Source organism: Nipponia nippon, unplaced genomic scaffold, assembly GCF_047370975.1.
Source record: "Nipponia nippon isolate SJK-2023a ecotype South Korea unplaced genomic scaffold, ASM4737097v1 scaffold_7, whole genome shotgun sequence".
In the NCBI taxonomy this organism is placed as follows: Eukaryota; Metazoa; Chordata; class Aves; order Pelecaniformes; family Threskiornithidae; genus Nipponia; species Nipponia nippon.
This window is the reverse complement of record NW_028262391.1, coordinates 12,132,865-12,156,055: the sequence shown is the minus strand read 5'-3', so window position 1 is coordinate 12,156,055 and position 23,191 is coordinate 12,132,865. Positions and strand designations below refer to the sequence as shown.

Here is a 23,191-nt window from a genome sequence, read left to right as displayed (position 1 = left end):
TCTTAGAGAACCTGTTTTATATGCCAAGTGGGAAGTTTTCATAACAGCGTTTCTCTAGTATATGTAAGAAAAAAAAATTAATTAAAAACATTTGCAGATCTTCTTATGAAATAAATTTGCATAGCCCCCGTAGACCTGCCAGGTTACACAAGCTCAGAGTCTAACCCATCAAAGGCTGCATGTAGCAGTCTTGTTGTCATTAGCATATAACAAATGAGCTCAACGTAAATTTGTGAGTTCTAATGATACGTACAAATTTGCTCAGACTTTGGTTTTACTCTTCACATATTCATCACGTATCTTTGATTATTAATTCTGAATCTGCGTTGAATTTACACTGAATTCTTATAGCACGTTTTCAGAGTGGTAACTGAGGACAGAATCTGGCTTTCAGTTTTAGCCTTCAGCATATTATTAATATAGACATTAAATAGCAAAGTGGAGTTGGTTTGAATACAGGGCTATAGTATTTGATAAAATCAGTTGTGGTTTTGGCTTGCACATGAAATGCATCTGTTTTCTTTTATAAATATTGATTTTTATTTTTTTTTCCCCCCTCTGCTTTGAACTTTGTTTTATTCCATGCTGTTCATATTCATGCTTTGCTTCATTCAAAAATTAAGGGCTGCCATCTGTGGCTAATCTGCATCGCGACAGAATTACTTGACTTAATATGGTACCTGGTTTGGCTTTGGCAAGAACCAACACAAGCATAAGTCATACCCCGTGATCCTGCCAGAATGAGCTATGCTTGGGCTGTTGTTTTCTTGTGCTTGTTTCTTTTCCTCCTTAAGACACCTAGTTTCTGCATGTGTTCATTGATGACACATGGTTCTGTCCCAAGATAGGTTTTGCATGAGAAGTATTTTGTTCAAGATTAAATCTGTGAATGTTGGGAGTCATGTATTGCAGATGAGTCATGTACGCCCCATGTTCTTCACACTCTTTTCATTGACTGGCAATTTAAGGAATACTGTTACTCAAAAGCTTGAATTAATATTAAACCTGTTCCAGAAAAGGTAAGATTGGGGAAAGGGCTTGGGAGAAAATGCTGAGGAAATAAATGCTTTTTAGTCTAAGAAAACTGGTAGTAAAGAGGAGCTACATAAGCTTGGCCAACTGAGGCATCGTCTGATGGTTGACACGACGGGTGTGTAATGAGGAAGTTACCTGTCAGCAGTGCCTTTGACTCTGCTTGCCTTTCAGTCGGTGGCCTTGGATTCATCACCTGGAGATAAAGATCATAATGTTTCTACTAACCTTATAAGAATATTAAGAGTTTACTTTCTGTAGAGTGCTTTGAGGGCTGTGAATGCACAGTGCTGATGGTTTTACTTTCTCGTGTCCAGTTATTTAAAAGCAGCTGTTATAAGTACGTCCCAACTTCCCAGCATTCAAATACTCTCAAAACCACAGTACAGTTGGAGTTTTTGCATTATTGCTAGAGAAATGAGAAGATATCAGAGTTCAGCATTTAGATTTGAGAATGAACACCAGGAAAGAGAAGAAAGGATCTGTAAGGATCAAAAAACCAAAAGGCCAAAGTGGGCTCTGTTCACTTCCAGACTTCAATATTAACCTTTTCCTCAGTTAAACGTATCCTTTTGTTCCTAAAAATAATTTTAAAAGGCTTCATGTTTTTACATGTATCTGCAGTGTGGAAGTCCATTTTTAAAAGCATGTCGCTAAAGTTTTGCAAAGAACTTAAAAAAAGTTTCATTATTAATTTGGTGGTAGGGCAGGTTTTTGTGCCGGAGAATCTCTTGCTTTTGCTTTCCATGGTAGCAACGTGATGAGAGGGGTGAAGGCTGGTTCAGCTGGCTCTCCCAGCAGAAGTAATGCATGTGGCAGCTTGGCTTTGGATCTGCTGGGTACAGAGATAGTGGTGAAGATGACGACCTTTTTCCACTGACTAGATTATATGTCTCAAACAAAGTAAGTGTGCTGATGTAAGTAAGCGCACGAGCTGATTTGTAGGACCCAAGTGTATTTGAGGTGTGATTTTCCTTTTGTTAGAGCTAATGCGTGAGTCAGGAACTAGAGTGTAACACAACTTTTGGAGGTTAGGTTATGTAAAGGTATTTAACTGGGTAAATATCCTGAGATTGGGACATCTCAGATCTGTACCGAAGAGGAGAAAGGGAAACAAACATACAAATCCTCCTTAGTGAAATGCAAAAGGAGGTGCTGAGGCAGAAGCGTATTTGCTTTGGTGAGCTGCCTGCTAGGGCATTTGTAATGTGCATTTACCCTTCCCTGCTTGTGTGGGGCAAGGCGCTTTGTGAGGCGAAGAGCACTCTGCCTAAGGAACAGGAATATAAACCAAGTTAAATTAAATGTTAGGACAGGTCTGTATTTCACTCTTTTAGTTAGAAACGTTACTGTGAAGTTAACAGTGCCATTAAATTTTTGGCAGAGTAGGTGTTGTGTTCCCCAGGCTTAATTTCCACCTGAGTCCATAACCCAGTGCTTCCTATTGCTAAGTTGGCTGCTTCCAACCGGTCAAATCTGCCAGCATTACAAATGAGGCGTGGGGCTTGGTACAAACCGTTATGGCCTGTCGGGCCATCAGCTGGAGCTCTGTGCTGGGACAGGCACCCCTTGATGCTGCTGCTGCTGGAGGAGGCAGCAAAAGCAGCCAAGGAATGGGTGCGGAGGTGGTGCTGGCCAGACCAACAGTGGTCTGGGAGCCAGAGCTGAAGAGGCTATGGTATGAGGAAGGGTAGTGGGGCTCTGAGGGTCTGGGGTGCCGCATGTCTTTCCTCTTTAAAAACGAGGATAAAAAGGTGAAAAGTTGAGCCCCTATGGCTAGAGATGTTAAACTGAATGACCAGCACTCAGTGGTACTGCATTTGGATCACTTGTTTGAAAATTGAACTGATTGAAAATCTCTTCAGACACATTTAGCAAGAGATGGAGAGCGTGTGATGCTGTCCCGCAGCACGCTGCGTGGCTGTGTACGTCACAGGGTGCCTCAGCTGTCTGACCTGAAGTAGTGCAGACCCTGACGTCACAGCCCTGCGAGCCGCAGGAGAGCTGCTGGATTGCCTAACTGCCAAAAAATGCCCCGTGAAGAAATAGAATTCTCTAGCAATAGTTTACTGCAGTTCTTGTTCCCATAAAATTACTTACAATAGAGGCCTAAATAAATTCCAAAACAGGAGAATACTTGTACCAGAGTTGTTACTATAATGTATCAGCTGTTGTTAACTTATTTTGCAGAATTATTTTGTCATAACCAAACATTAAATCTGTTGGTTTTGTGTTTGTGGTGGTTGTGCCATGAGCATTTGATTGTTTAATTGCAAAATAATAATTTTTAGCTCTTGCACACTGCCATTCATTGGTAGATCTCAAAAAATAGCTTATTCAAGAGATGGATGCCTGTATCTGCTTTCCAGATGAGAAAAATTGAGGCCCAGAGATGTGAAATGACATGTTTAAATTCTGTCTGCTGTTGGTAGCTGAGTCAGGACTAGAAGCGTATCTCCTGAGACCCAAGCCAGTGTCTTACTCAGTATGCCATACTGGACGGATACAGATTAGCTTACTTAAGACTAATTGCAATCATGTAGATGAAGATGAAGAAAGGAAATCTCTGCCTGTAACATGGTTGAGTTCTTTCTGCTTATCAGTGGTGCTGACTGTAGTCAGTCAGATTCAGAAATGAAGGTGCAGTGAAGGACAAACTGGCCCTGAAAAGCTTTTCCTCGTTTCTGTTTTGCCTCACTGAATTTGACATAATACGAACTGTATCCTTATTGCTTTCCCAGAAACAGCAAAAGCCTGAGAGTGCTTCCCTCCTCCTGTGCAGGTTCTAGACTGATAAACTCGGGTCTGGTCAGAAAACTGAGTGCTCGACAAGAAGGCTTTCCATCACGGTGGTCCGGCCTTCAGAGCTCCAGCACAGGGTTTGCCTCACTGCGTGGTGCCTTTTTGGTGTAGGTAGACTACAGAGCCAAACCATACTAAATGCTTTGCTGTGCTCCATCTGCCAGCTTAAGAAGTAATTTGGGAATTAATAGGAATTTGTCCTGCTCGATCTGATTGATTTTTAAAAATCCAAATGTTTTTCCTATTGAAGTTTCTGTAGTTTGAAATTTATAAAAGCTTGCAAAATCTTAGACTTGCCAAAAAGTTTTATTTGTGTGGAAGGGTGATGCATGTATCTTTACCAGTTATATATCCTTTAGTTAGATTTTGGTTGGAGCACACTTTTTTTTTTTCCCCAAGGCAGCAAAGAAATGGTGGTTAAAAAAAAGTTTGCTGAGAAGCGGAGAGCTTTTATATACATCTGTTTACTCTTAGTGACCTGCTCTGTTTCTTTTCTCACTACTGTTCTTTGTCTCACCTTCTCATCATCATAGGGAGGTGACAGTGCCCCTGTACTCGGCACTGGTGAGGCCGCACCTCGAGTACTGTGTTCAGTGTTGGGCCCCTCACTACAAGAAGGACATCGAGGTGCTGGAGCGTGTCCAGAGGAGGGCAACGAAGCTGGTGAAGGGTCTGGAGCACAAGTCTTGTGAGGAACGGCTGAGGGAGCTGGGGTTGTTTAGTCTGGAGAAGAGGAGGCTGAGGGGAGACCTTATTGCTCTGTACAACTACCTGAAAGGAGCTTGTAGCGAGGTGGGGGTCAGTCTCTTCTCCCTGGTAACAAGTGATAGAATGAGAGGAAACGGCCTCAAGCTGCACCAGGGGAGGTTTAGGTTGGATATTAGGAAAAACTTCTTCACTGAGAGGGTGGTCAAGCATTGGAACAGGCTGCCCAGGGAAGTGGTTGAGTCTCCATCCCTGGACGTATTTAAAGAACGGATAGATACGGTGCTTGAAGACATGGTATAGATGGACTTGGCAGTGATGGGTTGACGGCTGGACTCGATGATCTTAAGGGTCTTTTCCAACCTTGACGATTCTATGATTCTATCTTCAAGGGCTCTGTCATTTCTTTTCCTTTAATGCGCTATAGTCACTTTCTTCCCAGTTCCCTTTAATGGAGAAGGGTGCTGAGGAAGGCAATGAGAATGATTTGTGATTTCATTGTGCACTCAGGTACAAGATAATAGGTTTTGACTGGGAAAACCGTTTTGTTTAAACAAAAGTTAACTTTTGATATTTATCAAAAATGCTGAGGAAAATGAATACAAATGAATGAGGGGAAAACAGTTTAGGTAGATATGATACTTTGAAAGACTTTTGTATTGTGTAAAATAAACTGATTTGAGAACTGCTCTCAAGACAGGTTAATTTTGAAGTGTGTGACCTGCTAATTGTCTATTGTGTACAAGTCATTCATTGACTTAAACGTAATATAAAATGCTTTCCAATGTACGCATAAGCTTATTTCGCATCTAAGAGAGCAGTTCCTTGTATTACGAGGGATACCCATGGGGTAGTGTGTTCAAGAATATGTCAGCTGGTGTCATTCAATATTCTCTATGGTATTTCATGCTTTTTGTCTCCTAAATGCCTCGGTTTTAAATCTGACAATAGACATCGATTATATAGCTCCCATTGAAAGAGGCTAGGTTAGAAGAGAAGACCGGTTTTAAAGGCATAAGTGGTAATGAGAGATTTTTTAGAAAGTGAGTAGGGAGATCAACACAAAGAGGTGACACTGAATATTCTGCGAATATGGCATGTAGTTGACATCAGAATGCATGATATGAAGCACTCTTATGCCAGAATTCCTGCTTCTTGGCTCACCTACAATTAGCTCTAGCAAAAAATATTTACTGAAGCAGAGAACTTTTATATGGTGTTGATACTTTTAAGTTTTGACTTGTTCAGCAGTGGTGCCTGCATGTGCTCTGTGTCACACTGCATCAGAGAGGAAATATCCAGGCTGAAATTGAACTTATCCTAGGCAGAACCACTGAGAAATGGCATGCTGTTCCATACTGGTTTTATCCATACTAGAATACATAGTCTTTTCTTTACATATTAATAGTTATATATAAGGGTATATATTAGTAGCAACAGGCACTCTGTTAACATTAGTGTCGAAACAAAGAATTATAGCAAATTTGGATGCAGTAATACGTGCTAGGTCTCCAGTGAAATATTATTGCAACTTTTAAGGTATGAAAATTTTTGAAGTCAATAAATGTGTTCAGCAAGTTCTTAATCTTCCTCAGTGGGCTTCAGATGGTAGTTTCTACTCACTTTTTTCCCTTTTATTTTTTTTTTAAATGCTTCAAGTTTTTGGAGCATGACAGTGAAGATAATACAGCCAAATCATAAAAACAGAGGTTTTAACCTGTGAAACACTTTAAGGGAAAACAAGGATAAACACTGAAGTCCTCTCTTTCATTAGCTGTGTTTCTATTTTGCAACATAGGTTTTATAGGCAAAGAACTGCACAACATCAGTGAAAGAATTCACTGTGGACCTCATTAGTAACACTGTTGGAGTGAAATTTGGACTAATCTGTTGTGATTTCTTTTTTTTCTTTGTTTTTCTGATCCAGGCCTCCACAATGTTAAGAGCATCTTTAGCCCCTGGGTAAGTATTTATTGCTGAGTTTCGTTTATATCTGTAGAGAAGAGGAGGAGGGGTTTGTAAACTGAAGTGCACTGCCAGTTGTCTGCAAATGGTGTGCTTCCTCTGATCTCAGTGAACATTGTATGCAAAGATTGTGTGATACGTGTTCTTCCGCTGGGCAGGTTTGGTAACATCCCAATTTCAGCGGAATGTTGCTAATCCAGTAAATTTGCCACTCCACACCTGTGAGTTGGTTGCTGTATTTTCTTTACTGTTTCCACACAATACAGTACTGTTGTTGTACTTGGTTTGCTTCTCACAAATCCAGGAAAAGGGGGAATTGGTAACGAGGATTTTTGGGTGCTTCAAGTTTAATTTTTTTTGTGACTGACTTGCTTATAAGATCGAACAGAGATGGTGTATCTGAGGTGAAGTTTTTATTAAGTTTTTGAGACACTGTTTTGATCCTTCTGTTATTTACAAGATAATTAAAGGGACAATTGTACATATAACATAAATTTGTTTTGAAAAGTGGTAGGATAGGAAGATAGGAGTAAAAATTTTTTTAGTGGAATATATTTAAATATTAAAATTAAAGCATTGACTGGAAGCAATTTTGTTAAGGGAAACTTCTATTGCAGTGTTAAAACTCAAAATAGCAAAATAGTACCAGGGCACAGAAAGTGCTCCTGTATTAAGTCTTATGTTAAACCAGCCTGTAAAAATCCATTCAGCCTACCACCTTTGCCTTGGAGAAGACATTTCTGTGTGCATGAGGGCTTAGAGGTGAAGTTGGAGCTGCAGCTTGTTACAGTGTCTGTTTATAACCATGTGCTAAGAGCCACAAGCTGCTGCCCTCATGTCCTTGTGGTCCACACAGGGCAAAAAAGGATGTTACTGTACTGCTTTGTGCCACTAAAAAGCTCAGCTCATCACTTGGCTAGTTGTCAGAGTTTAGTGTCTGCAAGTTATGATGGTAAATGAGCTGCATGCATGGTGAAAAATTAAGTCCAAGTTTTAAAGTGTCTGTTGTTCTAACATGGCAATGGTAATAAAAGTAACAAAGGTGTAAAAATGTGGAAGCGCTTTTCCCAAAGCAGACTTCCTGTTTTGGCTCTTCTCACCTCAGTAACATCAGCTGCACTGAATAAGAAGAGTGAGTTTTGATTAATGTCTTTCCCGTTTGCATTGCAGGAAGATGCAGGATGTGCCATTGTTGCCCTCTTTGGATTATGAGAAGCTGAAGAAAGATTTGATTATGGGGAATGATCGTCTCAAGGCCTTCTTACTGCAGGCTCTGCGCTGGGTAAGGGAGATGGCCCCTGCAGAAATAAAGAAATAGGTCCCTGCTGGAGGGGTCCAGAACTAAAATCCATCCTGTAAGCAAGATGATTGTTCTGGTGATCAGTTCAGCAGTATAGGCAACTTCTCTCTTTGTCAATGAAGCTTGCTGAGGCTCTTGAAATGATGAGGAAAGCCTAGACAGTAGGCGTGTATTTGTAGCAGTACTCTCCCCATCTGAGGAAAGCCAGATAGGAGTTCCTGGGCTCTTCAGTGGAAGTAATTTCTGATGTGTTTTCAAGGAAATTATTGTTGGTTTAGGCAGTTCCTTTTTCCATGTATTGCCCCGGTTTAGATTTATATAAAAATTGCTGTGTCAAAGAAATATCTGACTCTAATCACCAGTTTTCTTTTATTATCAAGATATTCTACAAGAGCCTACGTTTTGGTTGGCTCGGACCATGTAATGATATTTCAGAAAAATTAAAGATGACAATAGGAAGTTACATTTTTCCTGCTAAAAAGGAAGCTGATGCGTTCAAAGTGACAGACGAGAAAGGTGATAATAGTGGAATTCTGATCAAGCTTCAATATCCATTTTCACATAAACAAACATCCGTTGGGACTGACCAGCGGTTCTTCTAGCCCAGTACTCTGTCTCAGATGTTTTAGAAAAGCACCGCATCTGCAGCTATTAGAGGGGCTTTTTAACTTTGTGGGAAGTAATGCTGTATCCTTCCTGTACGGACAGTGATGACAGCTCCCAAGTAACAGTTTTGTAGTGGATCACTGGGCTGAGGTCAGGTCAGTTCATTTTATCTTTCCCTTAGATCGCTGAGGTTGAATTCCTTCTCCCCATGAGGTTTCTCAACTATGGGGTATCAGCACCTTTAAAATCTTCAGTGGTCACCAATTCACATTACCATTTGTTTATTTGACTGGTATATTTATGTTGTTATTTATTATAGCGCTTGACAACATCACATCCTGGAGAACAGAGAGACACGGTCCTGCAAGCCTACATCAGTAATGACCTCCTAGACTGCCACAGCAACTGTCAGGTCAGCTGGAAAGGGTTTTCCTCCAACTTGTATGTGATATTGCTCATTTGTTTCTATGAAGTGCTAATCAGAAAAATTTATCACTCTCTGGAAGGGGAAAAAAAAGTAGTAGTGTCAAAATGATGTGATACATTTAATTTCTGCATCCCAGTCTTTAAATGTGATGGGCAGAGCTTTGCATTACAAGAGGTCTCAGCGTAGATAGAGTTCTTGTGGACAAGTGGAAGTTTGTCGCCTCTCCTGGTGCTTGGTGCCCATGAATTGAGCAGAAGCCTACTGTGAGCCCCTTCCTTAGGAGTTAGCCCTTGCTTATCAGATGCTACGTCTCTTTTTGAGTGATTATATATTGTTAGATAGTACTTTCAATCCATTTCACTGGTCTAGGATAAGAACTAAAATAGGACTTCAGTCGCAATACCTCTATGGAATATCTGATTATGCACTTGTAATAACACGTTCAACAGTATTTCCGTAAATTTGGAATGGATTGTTACCTTTCTTTAGAAAGGGGAATTGCTGGTATGTTGATTTTGAAAGGTTGCTTCAGTCACTGATAATCCCATACTATTGCTGACAAAAGTGCAACTTTTTTCATTTGTAACAGTGAATTTTGTGCATAGTTGAGTTCCCCAGTTGTTTGAAGCAGTGGCCCTACTTGTTACGTTGTGGCGCCATTATCATTGCAACAGTAACTTAACTAGAAAAGTTAAAGGATTATTAAATCAATGATCTGGTTTTCTCCCTGTAAATTTCTGTAAGAGGGAACTTAAGTATATGTAATGCCTGAAGTAAAACAGATTTAAAACAGTTTGCAATGTGGTGTTCTTGGTAAGTTACTGAGCTGGTTTTCCACGCTCTTAGTTGTCAAACAAAAGCATTCTTATTCGGATAACTGCTGCATTTAAGTTCATCAACAAAATTAACAGATTTTTTTTTTTCTGTCACTGACTAAATATTAGTTTTAGATGTCAGCTTTAACTGATAACTGTGGTGGTTCATTATAATTCTCACCCTACACCATGGAGCTTAATGGTGTTTTAACAGACTGAGCCGAGGAGCTCTGATTTGCTTATTTGTTGATTTTTCCATCTCTCCCTCAGCCCTCTCCCAATAAAAAAAGAAACTGGGAAATCAAAAATCATATTGACATTATTTAAGATATTGATAGCATTCAGAATTTGTTTGCTGTGAAAATTTAATGAAGCTTTTAAAACATCATAGAAAACTAACTTTTTTCCTACTTTGGTGAGTGTTTATTAATGTTTGCTTTCTTTTTCAGAGGAGCGTCCTCAAATTATTACATTCTAAGAGTGAGGTAGTCAGACAGTATATGGCAAGGCTCATCAATGCTTTTGCTTCACTGGCAGAAGGTAAGAGATTTGTTGCAAGAAAAAAAGACAGCATTTTCATATAAGGCTGGCTTGTCGGTACTTCACAAGTACATGTTGCTGCATGTGGAAATTTAGAGCATTATTTTCACCCTTTTTCTAGGGATTTGCTGTCTTTTGTTACGTGCATTCAAAACAGTTTTTCAGTATCTGGAAAGTTCTCTTTTTGACACTGTGTATTTAGCATTTCTGACTTGATGATTTGTGGTCTATGTGGGCGCTTACCCAGGTGCTGCCTTTAATATAGTCTTCAGTCTCTTCATGAGGGTTAAAAAAAAAAAAAAGGAAAAAAAGAAGAAAAATCCCTGTTAATTAAAGGTCCTGCGGGCAGACCTGCTACCAGGCTGTGCAACAGTAGTTAGTTCAGCTGCTCTTGCATCTTCCTGGTCCTCACCTGAATAAATCTTTGTGCATCACTGCTGTTTTTTTACATATATATGCAGCTTTGTACCTCTGCCTGTCCCAGATTAGCCCTTGGATTGGTGCTACTTAAGAAGCTAACTATTGCTAGGAACTGAAATCCCATTTAAAGTCAATAGCAGTACGGCACCTTACTTTCCTGAGCTCTTTGGACATCTCGGTTCTTTTCCTAGAGTATACAAAACTGTGCTAGATTAGAAAGCACGTACTGAAAGAGGAATAGTGGATTCTGGGTGGTACTAACTTGGCAAGTGGGGGCCTCTAATGCCTCAGGTGGTTGGACTGAATGCAACTGGTCTGCTAGACAGCTCATTTGTGCAGGTTTGTTTGGGTCTTGGCACAAGATTGTGGCTTGTCAAGAAGAAACTAAGGTCAATCCTGCTTACTTTTCCAAGGAGAGGGAGCTTTTCTGTCATAAGCTGGTATCTCAGCATCTGTTCTTTCATCACTTTTTGCACCAGGTCGTGTCTACCTTTCTCAGAACCCAACGTTGCTGCGAATGCTGGAGGAGAGATTGAAAGCTGAAGACAAGGATTCCCTTACATGGGAGAACGTTCTGGGGGCTCTGCAGAAATTCAGCCTCAGGTGATGAAAGCACAGCACGCAGTGGTGACAGCAGGAGAGGAAATGCAGGCTAGTTAGGTTCTGTTCAGGGAGGAAAGAAGAGCACTTGATTTTCTCATAACAATCATCAGAACCTCTAACGACTGATGAAAGCAGCGTCGTTTATTATGGAGGAGAACTCAGTTTTGCTGACTGAATTAACCTGACTTCCTACCAGCTGTCAAGACTCAAGTAAATGTACATCTGTCATAGCCTTGTGTGCTCTATATGTATTCCTTGATTGAACAAGGTGAAAATCTTAATGTAGAAAGTTCTGAAGATCCTACACAGAAAAAAAACAGTTGCATTCCATTCCAAAGCATAAGGTTTTCATTATCCTTTCTGCAAACATTTTTCAGGGATTTCATCCTCATCCTGTTGATCCTCTTTCCTGGAGCTGTCGATGCATGGGCTGTCTTGTTTCTTACTTTTGTATTAGCAGTCTGACTCAAATGCCCACCACAAAAGAAATATCATGCAAAAGCAGTAAAGGGCATGATGTTGCTCCCATTTATCAAATAAATATGATCTAAGAACTCTCTTCACAGTACTCAGGGAGGAATATTCAGCCCTGAATTAGTTAACTAAATGTAAGGAGGTAGATGGATGTGTTTAGCTCTTACTTTCATTTGTGTTTCTTCTAAATTAAGACTGCAATTGTTGAGGGTTTTCTTTATTTGTTTGTTTGGGCCTGTTGAAGAATGATGGCTGCTTTTGAATTTGCCTCATTTAGAACTTGTCTGGATGAAGGATATGTAAATGTGCTTTGGGTAAAATTCTGGACTGCTTCCTGACATGATACCTTATACGTATTTGAGATGAATGAGAATAAAACTTCACACCCTACTGCTTGAAATCCTAAACCAATCTTAGAGAAAATTATTTTTCTATTAAAGCAGTTGTTGATAGTACAAGTTAGTTTGAATTTTAGGGCCTAGGCACTAAGCTACTGGAAATTTCCAGATAATTGACAGGAGGGACTCTTTTTTTTTTTTCTTTTTTAAAAAAAAAAACAAAAAAACGTATGGTCAGATGCTCCCTTGTTTTGCTCAATCCATGCCATAGACCTACGGCAAGATCCAGGACTGAGAAAGTGTATGAGCTTTCAGGAGTAATCCAAATCCCAAGTACTAAGACCAGGAAAATACTTGCTTTGATCTTTGTAACTTAGACTTACTGCCCATTGGAAATAATATGATTAAAAATGGTGTTCTTCAGTAAGACCTTTCTACCCATATATACTTCTTTTTCTCTTGTAAAGCGAGGAATTTCTTTTGTAGGAGATCACAGTTGACCACCTGGCACTTTACTCAGTATACTCTTCAAGGGCAGCTACAGGTTGAGTTAAAAGAATATGTGATTGGAGAATCTCTAGAGAAAAGAGCAAATAGATTTAAGCAAAAAATCTCATTTGTCAAATCAACAGTACAAAAGTGCTATAGTGCTATGGCTACCTGTTGCAGAAGAAGTAATTAATTTGTTTTATGGGTCTGTTGTGTGTAGCTGGCTTTTTTTTACCAATTTTAAGACAATTGAAAATGCAATTTTAGATGAAGTTAGAAGCCTTAGAAAACAATGAAGAAACTTACCTCAGCATTCTGAAGGTTAAAAAAAACAAAACAGAACACAAAAAATCCCAACCCACCCAACAACGTTTTAGTCCTCTAACCCTATGGGAATCCACATCTTCAATTTCGTCAGGCTTTGTTAATTCCTTAGTTTAAATGATTCTGCCAAAATGGGTAGATTTGGGTTATTTTGTTGGCAGGCTAGTGTATAGCAGGTAGATGAAGTAGGGTTTTAATGTGCTTATATTAGCTATAAATGTATTTGAAAGCTGTTTATGATGTGGTCTGATTTTTGTGGGCTTTTTGTTTTTTAATCCTAGGCGTGCACTACAGTCGGCAATGATAAAAGATGGGCTCATTTTCTGGCTGGTTGATGTTCTAACAGATACAGATTGCCTGTCTGATTACACGTTGGAGTATTCTGTTGCCTTGCTCATGAATCTTTGTCTGCGGAGTGCAGGTGTCTTACATTTTGAATTACAAACTTATTTGAGGAAATGGATAGGGAAGATTGTGAATCTTTTTTTCTTGATATACCTGGGTTCTTTCAAGTGACTCTAATCAGTAGCAGGGACTCACATAACCAGAGATACTTGAGTGTTATAACCAATGCTTTTGAGAAGATCTCTTTCCCAAGAATCCTGAACTATGGAGGTTAGTTTGACGAAATTCTAAAGAATTAAGAAAATAGTTAACCAATGGAACCCTCTAAGATTTGATTCTTTTTTCATATCCTTATGTGAGGACTGCCATTCCTACATTCCAGGCCCACTTTTCAAAGGATACTTCCTACTTGTGTAAGAGATTTGTTTGTATAAAAGAAAGTCAGAACTGAGTTGATCAGTAATGGCAAGGAGCTTAACCTTCACCTTGTAGAGTGAAATACTTGCATGTTTCGCTTCTACAACGCAGAAATTCCCTCTCAAGAAAATAAGGTTCTGTCTATGTCCAAGAGACTTAAAAGAAGCTTAAAGTAACTTTTCTTTTAAAAAGCAAAGTAAGTTAAGGTTGAAAAATCAACTGCTTCCATAAGCAAAAATAATGTCTTTGTTAAACTTTTAAAAATCCCTTTGTGTTGCATCCTGTCCAAGATTACAACTGTATAAATCCAGAGTAACTCCACTAATTTCAGCTCAGTTATGCTGAGCAGCCTTTGGCAGGGACAAGGAATGGTATTGCTCTGTGTAAATTATATTTAGTACTGATTTTAAGTAAGCAGCTTGCTCTGATCTGTTATATTTTTTTCGAGCATATTTATGTTTTCTCCCTTTGCAGGGAAGAAAATGTGTGCAAGGATTGCAAACCACGTGCTCAAAGTTCTCTCTGATCTTCTTGGCCATGAGAATCATGAGGTATTTGTGCAGTAAACTTTGGGTTAAGTAAAGGTGGAAAGAAAAACTAAAGATAAAAAAAGCAAGAAAGGAAGAAATGGAAAAAGTAAATTGGTTTTGTTTCCCTTGTTAGACCCTCATGTAATCAAGTTGCGTGAAATTTTCCTAAAATATACAATTATGTAATTTTTTTTTCATTGGGCACTGGTCTTTCTAGACGTAATTATGTCTTCCTTTCACAAATGTTGGCAGCTAAGTATGGAAGTCTTTCAGATGCATAGTTATCACGCAGTCCATGTGCCTTCTTGATTGCAGTTTCTGTTGCTGTTTAAATGTCATCTCACACCAAATCATCTCAAGCTTAACTAGTTCATTAGATGAACAATGTGTGGTGCAAGCCATTATGCAAAACATCAGGGGCAAAGAAGCAAATTTGCTCGTAATCTTAAGGAATATTATAAGAAAGCAGTACACCTGTGACATTCAAGCCCTAATATGTTTTTATCTACCACTTCATTTAACCTGCCGCTTAACCCTTTTGTGGTTCAAGTTTCTTTTCTACCTCCAGACACACTTGCATCTTAGGTGTTAAATTAAACTACTTCAGAGGAAAATGCTAAAACTTATTAGTTATTTCTACCTAAGGCTTTTCAACACATCACTCTGATATCTGCTGTCTGCTGTATAAAGCATTGCTTCAGCTGTCTCTGCAGAGGGTCACTTCTTTAACCATGGAGTAAAATTCAAGGCAGGAGAAAATGTGGGCAAATATTGTAGGAAGTTGAAATCGTAGGGAGGCAGAATTTTTACCAGGGTATTCTAGATCGATTCCTTGATGACTGTGCAAGGTGCAACAAAATATAAACTCTGGTGTCTCATGTTTATATACAATGATTGTATCACCAGGTTTTTTTGTTTATCACTTAAACTGAAAATAGAGAATAAATTCAAATGAAGTGTTTACTCTGTGTTTTATGAATTCATTAGAAGATGTAGATCAGTTCTTTACTAGCCCTGTTTTGATTAAGATGAAACTTGGCATACCTTTATTGTACTGTTTCACTAGCTTTGTTTTTATGAATGATGAGAGTTAATATAATACATACTAATACAAAATAACATCCCAGCCCCTAGACTGAAGTATTTAGAAAATGCTATCATACTGTTGAAGTCTGTGCCTTAGAATGGCCTTGAAATTTCTCTCAGAGGGTGCATTCTTACAGCCTAGTTTGCACCAGCACAGCTGATAGAAGTTTTGTTTTCAAAGTCGAAAGTAGAAGGCAATGCTCTTGGGTGCCAGGAGAGCTTTCTGAGAAGCTGTGGAATCCTTGTGTAAATCCCAGTCCCTTATTTTTCCTTGCTTCCCCTTCTCCCAGCCTAGCTTATTGTTCATTTTTCCAAGGGTATAGACAGAGGATGACTGGAAATCTTAGTGCTCCAACAGTAACTGGCCAATACAAAGGGTTACGTAAGTGCTGATAAAACTAGTTTGACAGATGTGGTGGCTTTCCCTAACGATGATACAGAGCTTTCATGCAAGCTGGTTTTTTTTCCTCTGCTGAGGGACAGTAACAGGCAGCAGAGTGAGAGGATGTTTGAAGCTACTACAGCTTTTACCATCTTGCCTAAGGCTACAATGCTTGAAGCCAGTCTTGAGCTCATGCTGACACAGTCTTGTCCCTGTTCTTTGTCCTAATTTTTGTACTGCCACTTGTGTTCATCAGAAATGAACCTTCTTTGGTTTGGGGTTTTTTTGGGGGTTTGGTTTGGTTTTTTAGGGCGAGGTCAATTTGCAAGAATACATTTGCAGAAGGCGTGGGGGGAAAACCTGCATGCAGCAGTACTGATTTAGATCCGCCTTATCACGGTATATTTGCATCCTAAAAGTTAACTGCTTCCCGAGTGGGAATATTTGCAATTGCAGGCTAGCCTGATTAAACTCTCTGAACATAGTTGTTCTGCACCTTCACTCTTAAATTTTGCTTATACTCAACTGGGGTGAATGTGAGAGTTTTTCTCAGTGGTATGACTATTTCTTCCTCTTAGATACAACCTTATGTGAATGGAACACTGTATAGCATTCTTGCCATCCCTTCTGTCCGAGAAGAAGCCAGAGCAATGGTAAGAAGTGCTGCTTTGCATAGCACAAAGATCAACGCATATGCCAAAGATGGCATGCACACAGGTACCTGCTGAGCAGTGTGCAGCAGGGTTGTGAGGTAGGAGCCATGGCATTTGAGAAGGGAATCCACAAGAGGCCCTCCACCTTTGATATTCAGGCAGGTACAAATGTGTGTTTCAAACACTTTTGCCAGATTTGCTCGTCTTTTCCCAGAAGCAGAGCCCCAGCAGTGTGAAGGATTCTATCTAGATTATAAATTAAAGGTGTTATTTTAGAATAGTGTTGTCCATCTAGCATTTTGTAGACAGGGTGTGGCCCCGGAGATGCTACTTCTTCCCCTTATTTAACTCATTCTGCACCAGTGAATAGCCACTAAGAGGATGAGTTCCTCTTATTGCTTTTGTTTCTGCCTGGTATAGACATGGTTAGCTGGGGAAGGCAGCATGAGGAAGGTTTTAGCAGAACTAGGAATTGATCTCCTGTGAAAGTTAGCCTAATGGTAATGACTGTGTTTTGACTTCTGGATTTGAGGAAGCCGTTCCTGGGATAGCAGTGTATCTTTATATCTTAAGGATTAACCTGGAGAGTTATGCAGACATAATTGTTGTCAGATGTTTTACCTCACAAAGCACAGAGGATTGGAAGTCATCTTAAATGATTAAAGACACAACCTCAAGCCTATAAGAGGCCACAAAGAGAAATTGGGTTTAAGAGAAGGTCAAAATTGGTCCTGCTCTTTGCTTTCCTTCTCTGAACCTTGCACTGTTGTTATCTGTGAATGCAAATTTGCCCTTTTCTGTTGACTACTGTGTACGGAGTTCAGAAGGCAGAAGCAGCAGACCTATTGTTAAAATTTGCTGTTCATCATGGATACTTCTGTATTGAAACCTAGAAGCAATCTAGACAGCTTATTTCTTTTGTCTTTGGGAAGCATATGGACAAACTGGAGTGCTTAGAGCTGGACACGGTGGTTTGTTTCACACTGCTTTTGCTTTTCCTGACAAACCAATGATATTTTAGCTAACAAAACTCTGTCACTGTGGTCACGTGAAATACTAATCTAGCAATGTTTTCCACTACATCCAGGGAATGGAAGAAATTCTTCGCTGCTTTATCAAGGAAGGAAATGCAGAGATGATCCGACAGATTGAATTTATTATCAAGCAGCTCAATTCAGGTCAGAAGAACAGATGCAGCTATCTGAGCTGTAAATCTTTCAAAAAAGCCATAAGAAAGCTCATGTTTTTACTTGGCATTGAAACTCTCAAAGAATAACAATAGCGTGATGGTCTGAGAGAGGGTGAATAGTGAATGTCAGGATTTGAATGTCAAATGTATTTTAAAATTTCCTTTTGTGTTACAATTCTAAAGAAGACATGAAAGGCTGCGTAGGTCTAAATTCCAAAGTTTTGGGACTGTAAATAGAACGACCTTGACTGTTTTCTTTCATGCTAGTGGCCTCACAGTAATGAGAGACTGCTGTCAACTGGAAAAATAAGCAGGTGATACAATTTGTAAAGCAGGATATAGGGACTAGGTCTCACCTCTTGCTCTCTTGAGGAGTGTAGCTTTGTAATCTGAAATGGCTTATCCTGAAGAGGGGGCAGAGACCACCATTTTTGGAGAGTATGTTGATGGGTCCTAGGAGTTGTAGATGCTGTGTCAATACAGACAAGTATGAGGAGGTGGAATATTTATTGTATTTTCTGTTCCCTGTGACTGAAAGGAAGGCTGGAGAAAGCAAATAATGAAAAGGAGGTGAATTCTGATTAAATCTTTCTGTACTGTAAAAATAGAACAAGTTTGACTGCTTTCTTTGGCTTTTGGAAAGAGCAGAAGACAGCATATCTTATGGTCCTAGCTTGTAAAAGAACAAATAAAGTGTTTAAGCGCTGTGTTACCACTATGCAATATTTGTTCATCAAGATTATAGAATCGCTCCTCTTCTACCTGGGAGTGGTATTTTTAAGAGGTTTTGTCTGGTGGGTAAAAGTTGAGCATACAGATTTCCAGTATAAGCCTGGCTGCTTTTTTCTAAGGAAATGAGTTTGTCCAAAAGTTACAATAAGTATTCTATGTGAATACTATCTTTTTATGTATAAAAGCAGTATAATATTGAACTGTTTGCAGGGAGAAGCAGAGTCTTTTATTAAAAATTAATTGAAAAATAGACAAACTTGCAAGTGCACACACTTTCATTCAAGTATTGTCAGTAAATACACCGAGACATCATAGTGGGATTTATGAGAAAAGAACTATTCCAGAGTGTTTCTGTTTCTGCCATTTTCCCAAATGTGAATTGATTTCAGTGGTTTCTAGAATGCTTTATAGGAGCAAATAATTCCAGTAGTTGTTCTGAAAAGAATGGGATGTCTATATGAGAAGCAAGCTAAATCTTACTGTTGTAAAAGAGGGGCAATAACTAGAGATTCTGTTAAGTTGCACAGGTACTCTTACACCATTTCGTTTTGCTTCTTTCTAGAAGAGCCATTAAATGATAGTATTGTGTCTGACGACGAAGAGGAAGAGGAGGATGAGGAAGTAAGTTCAAAGGCCTTCAGGCACCTTTTGGAAAAATCCTTAACCTTCTAGACAGAAAACATTTGTGTCAATAAGCCAGACTTTGGGTGGGTGGTTTTTTTGTTTTGGTTCGGTTTGGGTTTTTAACTTTTATTTAATTACCAGGGTGTATTAACAAGAAAATTGGATCTGTTTCCATTACCTTATCTTCATTTGAAGTCCTGCTCTTTTATTTTGGCAAGTCACCACCTCTATGGTAAATAAAGGATTATAGCTTGAAGTAAGTAGAGATGAGGAGTTACTGTAGCAGTACAAATCTTGCTTTCAAGCAGACCCATTTCAGCAGTCAAAAATAAAGGAAGCAAATTAACCTGTATATTGCCAGAATAATTTATAAACAGGTTGTTACTTTCTCTTAAGGTATCACGATCTGTTCAGAGTGTGACTTCTTCTTTTGCTCTTTAGAAACTTTAAAATATATTTAATAAACTGTTTGTATGTAATGAAGGAAAACAGTAATTACAAATGAAGAAATAAGTCCCATAAAAAGGGAAAAGAAAAAAAAAAAGAGAAAGTAAGCATGAGAAACTATGGCATAGTAAATATAAACTGCTTAGCTGTGTATTTCTAGCTCTGCTAATAAACACACTTTATACCAATACTTCAGCATTTTTTAAGAAGTTGTCTGCATAGAGTAATGGGATCCCAGGTGCAGACAACACAGCATATTTGATCATCTAAATCAACAAGCAAAGCAAATTAGCAAAGCAAAGTAAATGATGCAAGGGAAATGTTAAACCCAGCCTTCACTGGTGGTGTTGCCATTGCTACGTTGCCGTAAGTGCACGGGGGGGTTGAAAATATACTGTGTAGGCAGTTACATGGGAGTTTTATCTGAAAGAAGTCTACCACATAGCACTTTTCTTTTATTGAAAAGTCTTGCATGAGAAATTTAAAAGAACAGTTACGGTAGATGTCCTTGGAATAGTGTTTGAACATATTTAGATGGGTGTATATGTGCACATACGTTTGTATCGTATATCTGCCCTGAAGATGTCAGTGACATTGAGAGTTAGTGATCTCTCTGATACATTCTTGTATTAGAAATATTACTGGAGAACACATTTACTAAAAAGTAAGTTTTTAGCAAAAAGAAAGTTTTTTTTTCCTGAACCGACAAAGAATAAAACACATAAAACGTACCAAGTCAGTTGTGTCCACGTTCTACTAGCTTGTTGCACGTTAACGCAAATGCTAGTGAACAGTGACAACCATGCTATAGTGTAAGGCTTGCCTTGTTACTGCAGGGTGACTGAGTGCATTTTCAAGTGCACATTGAGCCTTGTATGTTTTGAAAGCAGAGAAAAATGTTAAGTATCCCACTTGTGAAAGGTGTGGTGTGCCCTCAGCTGCCATGAAGCGCAGCACCTTGCAGGATCCAGCCTTTGCCTGGCAGTGTCCAGGGAAGTTTTGCACCGGTTGCATTATTTAGCTACTTTCTGTGTTGTGGCACAGTAGGTGGTGAACACGTGAACAAATTACCCTTGTGACTTTGCCGAAATTTAGAGCTATATGGAAATTCTAAGTTTAGAGCTACAAGGAAGTTGTATTTAACAATCGGCTCTCCCCCTTTTGTTCTAAGGGAGTACAGTAAACTGTTTTTTTCTGATAGGATTAGATTATTGCAATTGCTTCACCTTCTGTGTTCCTGAAGTGAGTTTTCAGTAATCTTTTCACTCCTCCCACCTAAAATCAATGCTTGATGTGCAAGATGGTCTTTCTGGGGATTAATCGTTTTAACTTCCCTTTGTTTAATATGCTGCTTAATACCCTTTAACTGATGTTCCAGGGCTTTGAGTGTCTCAGGTGTATAGTGAGAATCCAAGGTGGTAATATTTTTGCTTGAACTCTAGTATACTTTTTTGAAGGATACGGTGTCCTGTTGGGAAAGCACAGAGATAAAGAACTCCTTCATGAAAGGTGTGGCATTGAATTGAATGATAGCGTTGAACATTTTCATTACCTTACCTGCCCCTAGGAATGAAAGGAAGGTGAATTCTCCTATTCACTCCTACCCCCTAGACAAGTTGCTGCTGCTCACAATCCCAGGCAAGGCTCTAGGTCAAATCATTTTGAAATGCATTTTTACCACTGAACCATCATGTAAGTAAAACGGACTTCTATCACTTCTTATTATTTGACTCAAAAATAACAGTAGGCTTTTGAAACAGGGAAGTGTCCGATTCCAGTTTTTCATTAGCTTTGCCATTATATTAAAAAGAAAAAATCTCATTAAGCCAATGTTGTAACATCAATTGTGGCACATTCTAAATCCTTATTGTACCCTGCTGGGAACTATAATTCTGTTCTGCTGCAAGGAGGCCTGGTTTCTTAGTCTCTCAGTTTAGAAAACAGAGTATACAAACAGCATGGCAGCAAAATGCGTAATGTTGTTACTTTGTTAAATAAGCAAAGATTTGTTGACTCAGGGCCTCAATGCTTGGAGCCCATTTGTGTTTTGGAAATGCTGTGAGTTATTGTTCTTTGATGGGGTTCTGTGATAACATCTGATGATGTGATCTGGGAACAGAAAGTTTTGGAAAACTTTATCAGAAGTCTTGCCTTTACGTAACTTTTAAAAACTACTGCAGAGTGAATGTATTTCAGAATATGTCCGGATATTGACAATTTAATGACTTGCGTTCATACTGCTTACTGATATTATAATCTGTTGCTCATCTGCTTAATATCAATATTTATACTTTCACAACTTAAGAAACAACAAAAAGACTCTTTTATGCAGACTTAGTTTGCAGGTTTTGCCCCATTTTTTATTGTTTCCAAGAGCATGCGAAGGTTCCCCATGCTGTTACTGTTACCTTTCACGTTTTTTTTTTCTTTTATCTGTGTTTAATTTAGAGTTGTTGAACTCTGTCTTAGCTTTGAGCCGATCTCGTGGTAACGGCTACTTTCTCCTAAACACTGCCGCCAAGACGTGGTTTAGCCTGTTGGAGGATAATTCTGGGATTTCTAAGGGCATCATACACTCAGAAATTTAGGATTCTGTAATGTGTGACATTGGAGCATATAACCTGAATAAAAAAATGGCTATGTGTATACTGTTATTCAGAAATAAATTGGCTTTCGGGTTTGTCTGCTGAGCTTTAAATTAACTAGTGCAGAGCTCAGGATGGCTTCTGGAGTACATATCCACCTTCGTTAAGTTAGCCATCTGGGGTGTGCTGACACCCACAGTCACAGTGCATATTTTCTGATGCTTAATATTCTCTCAACTGCTCTGTTAAATACTAACTTAATTTATCTTCAGTATTTGATCTTTACATTTGCTTTTTATTTGACTTGGACCATCTTTAAAAGCTGCTTGTAAAAGTGAGTACGTGATATCTTAGCTCTAATTCAAAAGTTTAGTTAGAAACTTGAGCTACATTAGATAACTGTACAGTGGCAATTTATTAGACACCCTCTGATCCTCCATCACTCAGCACCTGGCAATAAAATCAGTAAACTGCAGTGTGAAAGTACACTTCATCTAGAGAGTACATCAAAAGAAAGAGAGCTTAATCACAGACCTAATCGCAGGACTTCAAGCTGTTACGTTAAAGGACTTAGCTGCCAACGTCTGCTGCAGCCTGTGAGCAGTGGGGAACAGGGCACCAATTGTGTTATGTCAGGAGTGGAATGATGGCATGTCTGTCAAAGCACTTTTTCTGTACAAGGAGGCAGAGGAGGGACTTGTTCAGGCTCAGTTACCTGGTATGTTAAATAACGTCAGGGAGCAAGATTGGCAGGGAGAGGCACTTCCCAGAAACCAGAAAGTGGTGGTCTCTGTCTGACAAAATGTGTCAACCAGGACATTGGAAGAGGTGGAACCTGGGGAAACCAAGGCGATCTGTCAGGAGAAGTTAAATACATCATGCGTGCAGAGAGCTGGATGAAAGAGCAGGTTGATGTTCTGACTGTAACATGTGATACTCTACCCAGGCACAGTGTAGGCAGTCTTCTATAAAGCATCCTTGAAGAACACTGTTAGCTCTTGATGCTGCATTAACATACCATATAAAAAAAATTCCACCAGACTATTTATAAAGCTCATCTTTGCAACTTTTTTTTTTTTTTTCCAAAGAACAGTATATTGTCAAATTTGGAGTATGGGGGGTTTTTTTGTTTTGCTTGGTACAGATGATTGTTGCCTAGTCTACAAGTGTCTTTCCATTATCTGGGTTATTTTTCACACCTACCCAGCTTCCCAGGTAATTAGGAATTGATTGTAGCTTACCTTGCCTTGGAGAGAGAGGCAGATTGAGCATCTTCCTGAGGCAGATACAGCCTTATCTTTTATGGTTGAGCGTCTAGAGAATAAATCTTTGGGAGAATGAAGAGGATTAACAATCTGGTA

General features: G+C 39.1%; 1 protein-coding gene across 12 annotated transcripts in view; it reads left to right on the top strand.

The window, feature by feature from the left end:
• ARMC9 (armadillo repeat containing 9) overlaps window positions 1–23,191 on the top strand; it is an 86,174-nt gene that overhangs the window by 35,503 nt on the left and 27,480 nt on the right. For 10 of the 12 annotated variants that reach the window (XM_087739928.1, XM_087739926.1, XM_087739927.1 and 7 more), the window contains 10 exons: window positions 6,467–6,501; window positions 7,675–7,786; window positions 8,730–8,822; window positions 10,102–10,192; window positions 11,092–11,215; window positions 13,122–13,261; window positions 14,077–14,153; window positions 16,179–16,253; window positions 17,341–17,431; window positions 18,737–18,795. In XM_087739928.1, the coding sequence (XP_087596054.1) occupies window positions 6,467–6,501; window positions 7,675–7,786; window positions 8,730–8,822; window positions 10,102–10,192; window positions 11,092–11,215; window positions 13,122–13,261; window positions 14,077–14,153; window positions 16,179–16,253; window positions 17,341–17,431; window positions 18,737–18,795 (897 nt within the window). The remainder of the gene's footprint in view (window positions 1–6,466; window positions 6,502–7,674; window positions 7,787–8,729; window positions 8,823–10,101; window positions 10,193–11,091; window positions 11,216–13,121; window positions 13,262–14,076; window positions 14,154–16,178; window positions 16,254–17,340; window positions 17,432–18,736; window positions 18,796–23,191) is intronic. The other 2 variants (XM_087739929.1, XM_087739930.1) reach the window with 2 other exon arrangements.